Here is a 6,000-nt window from a genome sequence, read left to right as displayed (position 1 = left end):
GCTGTAGAGGGCAATGAGGTCTCCCCTCAGCCTCCTCTTCTCCAAACTAAACATGCCCAGTTCCCTCAGCCTCTCCTCATAGGACTTGTTCTCCAGGCCCCTCCCCAGCTTGGTGGCTCTCCTCTGGACACACTCCAGCACCTCAATGTCCTTCCTGTAATGAGGGGCCCAAAACTGAACACAGCACTCGATGAAAATTAAAAAGGCAAAAAAGAAGCTGAAAGAAGCAAGAAGAGAGGGAAAAACAACGATACCTCATCTCCCATCTGTGGCACGAAGGGGCAGCGGCGGGGAACGGTGTCAGTGATCCAGGCCGAGGGCAGCCACTCCTCCAGCGTCAGGCCGTTCTCGGCCAGAACTCCCACCGCCAGCCTCTGCGCGACACGGGGATGTCAGAGAGCAAACACAACACAGAGAGACCAAACCAACCCCCCTTCCAGTGAAACTCCCCTCGAGGGAAGGACAGTGGGGCAAGGATAATGCAAATATCGTAAATCACGGAAACGGTGGAAAAAACTTTGACAGGGTTGTGCAGACCTCAAAGAAACTGCAGTGAAGTGGGAAGAGAGCAGAGCTGACAAATTAGAGGCACATGTTACACCAGTACTCAATTGGGAGTTCCTGGTCTCAGAAAAGATGGCATTAAGGACATTATGTTCCTTAAGTGAAACTTATCATATTTAGAAAGCATATTATTAGAGCAATCTACCATTTAACTTACAAGCATTAGTAATTATAATTTATTACGAGTAAAAGTCATGATGTGTTTTCAAATTGGACAAGATTAAGTCATAAATGTAACTGAATCTTCCTTAATTCTAAGACAGCAGGAGTTAGCATCCCACAATACACCAAGAACATCTAACCTTTTGTTTTCTCTCTTTGGGTTTCCTCTTCTTTGGTGATGTTGACGGTCCATCCTTCTCCTCAATCCCTTTTTTCCTTTCCTTTTTAATCTGCTTCTTTTGTTTTTCAGGTCCTTCTTCATCCTCAGAACTGCTTTCTGCTTTCTTTGTTTTAATTTTAGGAATTTTCTTTGGTGGTTGCAAATTGATTCCTGCATCTGCCGTCCAGTCAGAATAATCACTGGAGTAGTCACTACAGACAATAACACCAAGGAAAAAAGAAATTATAAACCCAAAAGTGAGTTATAATAATAATAAAAAAGCGGAAAATTAAATTATTTAAATTTTTTTAATTATCTAAACAATTCTCTGTGAGGTATATGGTCCCTTACCTAGAACTGCCATCACTGTGCCACGCTCTTTCATCGTCTTCTGATGTCCCACCACTGGCAACAACCACTTCCCCTTCCTGGCAAAGCCGGGGGAGAAGGGAAAAAGAAAGCATTTGCTTTGGAACCCCAAAAAATTAAAATACATGGCAATATGCCTCTTCTGGGCTTTGGATGTGTTATAAACATATAGCATTGTAACGGCTTCATGTTGTTAAAAAGGCATTTTAGTCTGCAGATAGTTACTTTACTGTAATGAACTTAGTTAAATAAGAAGAAAGAAGTTATCTATTAAATGAGAGTACTCATTAGGGCCACAGACACAGGGAATATTTAACACTGCACACACATACTTTGCAAAATCCCTTACAAACGAGTGTTTCTCCCTTTTGGCAACTACATTTTAGTCAAAACTAAACACACACAACAGTGCATGAAAAACACTCAATGTCAATTTTTGACGAGGAGAAAGAAAACGCACAAGGGAAAAATGTAACCTGAGTTTCCACTAGAAACAAGTGTTTAATTAGCTGAAGTGAGAGCTTAACGAGCAGAAATGGAATATATATGACTTTTTCATGAGAAAGAATCTTACATCTGAGGAACTGTGCCCATTTTCTAGCTCCTCCGCGGGCCTCGCGGTCTCCTCCACGGCGTATCTGGTGCGGTAGCTGTGCTGGTTGGCCTGCTGCTTCCTCGAGTCGCTGGTGTCCAGGAGATGGTCATGAGAATGGTTCTGCAGAGACACAACAGTCACTGCTGAGTACACAGCTTAGTAACACCTCGGGTTTTCTTCAGGAACAGCATTCCAGGAAGCAACAAGAAGATAGAGGTAACAGCTCAGAACCACCCCAGACTCACAGAATGACACGGGGTTGGAAGGGACTGGTGGGAGGTGTCCCTGCCCAGGGCGAGGAATTGGAACTCCATGATCTTTAAGGTCCCTTCCAACCCAAACCATTCTGTGATTCTGTATCTATAGATACCACAACTGTCTGGTTTTTGCCATATTTCCCCAGGACAAAGGTGGGAAGCTACTAAAGAATTTACCAAGTTCCCTCTCCCTCACATTCTGGGCATCAGAATCCAGATCACAGACCCTCTAGGGACAAAGATAAATGAAGGGCACATTCTTCCCTGCATAAATACATAAAGGATTCTAAGGGCATAAATATCCAGGGCTCAAAAGGCTCCAGCGCTGCCTTTAAAGTTTGGAGACTAAAAAATTTCTCCTCTGAGAAAAGATATTATCCAAAGCATCCGCATCCAGTTTCTGTGAAACAAGAATGTAATAAAAGTAATTGCTGTAACCAAAATGCTGGACCCAAGCAGCCTACTCTGCTATTTTTATCTCCTAGTGGTATTTTAGGAAAACTGTAACCCAATTAGAAATTGATGGGTAAGTTGGTGGGAGTTCACATCATCAGGAAGGATCTTCTGACCAGGCTGTAGCTGAAGGGAAAAAAATAACCACTTGAACAGTGCCACTGTCTAATTAAACTAAAATAAAGTCTGTAATTCAGCAAGACAAGAAATATCTGTTAAAATCTGAGTTTGAGGCCCCATTTTCTATTATTCCTAAGAGAAAAATAGGAGTTACCAAGACTTCCTTCCTGGTATTTCATTAATGAGCCCTGCCATGGCCACCTCCAAAACTGGAAGTGGCAAAGAGCTTCTTCCCACTATGTACAAAAAACAGGGATACACTGAAAAAATATTGTTTATCTTGGGCAAAAACATTTAATGTTGCTGACTGCAGCACTGAAATCAGCCTATTGGTCCCATTTCTTAAGATAGCAATGCACACAATTTTAACACAAGAGAGAAACTGAACAAAAAACCTAAGAAATTCAATAAAGAAAATGCTTAGGAGACTGTTTGGGAGTGGGGGAGTGTTCACCTCACTTGTTTTGAAAGCTTTACTTCAGCTGAGTATGAAAAAAAGAAGCAAAAACTGAAGACTTAAATTTAGTCTCAAGGAGAAACGTGGCCATCTCAAATTTATCTTTCTACTGCATAGAAATGTCCCTTCGAAAAACTGAAGACTTAAATTTAGTCTCAAGTAGAAACTTGGCCATCTCAAATTTATCTTTCTACTCCCCAAGAAAGTGAACAACAAACAGCACAAGCATTAAATAAACTGCTCTGATAAAGTGTATACTAATTCTTACTATTTCATTTCTTCACTTTTCCACCTTGAACCCCGTAAGCTATTTTAACTTTTCAAAGGACAATTTGCAGCTGTTCTTCAGGGCCTGTATTTCACTAAGCTTTTGACCGAGGATGAAACAGTCTCACCCAGAATAAGGGCACGACGAAACCCAAAGCGTGGGTTCTGCTTTACAGCTGCTTAGAACTTCCTTCATTACAAAATACAGCTGGTTATTTAGTTAGAAAAGCACAGAGGAAACTGTTTTTTAACAAACAAAACATAAAATGATTGTTGTAAAGACAGACTACACACCCTACGCATTTTCTTACCAGGAAACTGTTTTTTAACAAACAAAACATAAAATGATTGTTGTAAAGACAGACTACACACCCTACACATTTCCTTACCAGCATAAAGGCATAAGATTAAATTTTTTTGCAAGTTATACGAAAACATCAAGTCTGTTATGACAATTTCTTCTTTAACATCCCCAGGGCTTCTCACTTGTGACATCTGTTTATTTGGCCCAACACACCGAGGTACATTTTATACCTCCTCCTGCAGTGAGGCAGAAGGGACTATTTACCTTAGAGAAAGCAGGTATTTTGTTTTCTCTTTGAATGTGACTCGTTACGTGTTTCCTCTTCTCTTCCGATCGATACACCCTGATTTCTTCTTCTCCCTTCGCTGTTCTCCATTCCTCCTGCCTACTGGGGAAACAAAATTGAGATGTTAACTTTCAGGCAAAATACTACAGCTGAGATCTACTCCAAATCAAGGAATAAATGTTCAATATTTATAACATTCTTTCAACAGTATTTCTCTCTTTACAGTGAGAATATGGCTTCAAAGTTACCCTTTCTGAAGTAGGAAAATTCCAATCTTATTTCAAAAAGCTGGAGCAGTTTAGGTTTGACTTTGGCCAACAGGGGTTTTTGACTTATTGCCATAAGTATTCATCACAGGAGTTAATTACTGAACAAAATAAAGTTCCAGTTTGGAAATTAAAATTCATCTCAGGCATCTAATGATCAGGGCAGTGTCCCAGCTGTAAAATACCATGAAATGGCAGGAACAAATGGAGTTAAAACACACTGTAATCACAGAATGGTTTGGGTTGGAAGGGACCTTAGAGATGATCCAGTTCCCACCCCGTGCCCTGGGCAGGGACACCTCCCACCAGACCAGGTTGCTCCAAGCCCCATCCAGCCTGGCCTTGAACCCTAATCTTAAGCTACAAGTCAGAAAACACTGAGGCAGCCAGATCCCATTGCATATACAAGTCAAATCGCTCCATTTGTTAAATAGGCAATTTTTATTCACAATATTTCTATAACTTCAAGCTTTTTCAAGTGATACGCTAACAATACAAATCAGTTTCAGTTTGAAATCAGTTAAAGATATATAGAAGAATAGATAAATACCCCACAAACAGCCCTATGACAATGTGAATTTTGAAACTGTTCCGTTTAATGAAGTTCACCAAAGTAAAACTCACTAAGAACTTACCTGGCCACACCAGAAGAGAGCTCAGGCACCACCACCCTCCGACTCCAGGCCACCAGGTCGCGCTCGGTGGCGATTTCGCTGCGCGGGGCGTTGCTGTGCATCTGACGCACGCCCTCGATCTGCCCACTGCGCCTCAGCCCGATGTTTGGGGGTGAGTGAACTTCTGAGGTAGAACTTACAGACCCTAAAAAAGTCAAAAAAACAAATTTCAGATCAAGTAAAACTCTAAGAGAAGCATTTACAAAGAAAAACGCAAAATGAAAGGGGAAAAAAAGAATTTTACTTGATCTATTACTTCAAAAGAAATAAAATATTAACTGAATATAACTATTTCAGCAATTTCTTAGTCACAACACACAGACTTGAACAGCTACGGGGCTGCAGTCCTCAGTTTAAAAATTCACATTGTTGCTACATCTGCTCCTTTTCAATCTCAGACGAAGCAAATGTGTCATCGTTTTGCTGCTCTTCAAAAATGCCTTTAAAACATTTATGCGAAGCTGACTCTTGCTACTGCACTCCAGATCTGTGCTATCAAACAGTGAGTTATCTCTCTGAATCACTGTGTTCCTTAGAGTCCTCTACCTTCAGAAAAACAAATGGAAACCACAACACTGGAAATTATTAGGAATCCGAGCTGTAAATTTTACAGACAAGAAACTGAAATGATCAATCAATTTAGAAAAAATCCAAACCAAAAGGACACACACACACAAGATGCTTCAAACACCTACACTGTAGCAAAATTTCAACATTTTTCCACATCTTTCCAAACACAAGCTCTTCTTGCCCTCTCGGGGGGGCTGCCAGCCACGAGAAATGTTGAAAACCACCATGAAATCTGGTGCCAGGCAGTGGAAGAGGAACCAGCTGCACTGAGGAACGAGCGGCTCCTTCCTTCTTTCCTCCCTCTATTTCCTTACCCGAGACAGCTCAGATTTCCATCGAGCAGAGGCCAGTTCTAGATTAAACACTGGGGCAGTTCCCTCTAAGGGAACACAGTTGCTGCAAGTTCCCAGAGTGAGCAGACTAATTTTAACAAAGATAGATTTGTAACGTGAAGAATCCTCTGGGGCAGTTCCCTCTAAGGGAACACAGTTCCTGC

General features: G+C 41.2%; 1 protein-coding gene across 1 annotated transcript in view; it reads right to left on the bottom strand.

The window, feature by feature from the left end:
* The window catches only part of PHIP (pleckstrin homology domain interacting protein), an 89,636-nt gene that overhangs the window by 30,463 nt on the left and 53,173 nt on the right, over positions 1 to 6,000 (bottom strand). The window contains exons 15-20 of the mRNA XM_014949331.1: positions 4,896 to 5,079; positions 3,973 to 4,096; positions 1,830 to 1,970; positions 1,238 to 1,314; positions 867 to 1,098; positions 255 to 374 (exon numbers count right to left, since the gene is read on the bottom strand). Coding sequence (XP_014804817.1) covers positions 255 to 374; positions 867 to 1,098; positions 1,238 to 1,314; positions 1,830 to 1,970; positions 3,973 to 4,096; positions 4,896 to 5,079 — 878 coding nt within the window. The remainder of the gene's footprint in view (positions 1 to 254; positions 375 to 866; positions 1,099 to 1,237; positions 1,315 to 1,829; positions 1,971 to 3,972; positions 4,097 to 4,895; positions 5,080 to 6,000) is intronic.

Source organism: Calidris pugnax, unplaced genomic scaffold (assembly GCF_001431845.1).
Source record: "Calidris pugnax isolate Ruff unplaced genomic scaffold, ASM143184v1 scaffold132, whole genome shotgun sequence".
NCBI classification, from domain to species: Eukaryota; Metazoa; Chordata; class Aves; order Charadriiformes; family Scolopacidae; genus Calidris; species Calidris pugnax.
Note: the sequence above shows the minus strand (reverse complement) of the source record. Positions and strands in the feature narration are given on the sequence as shown.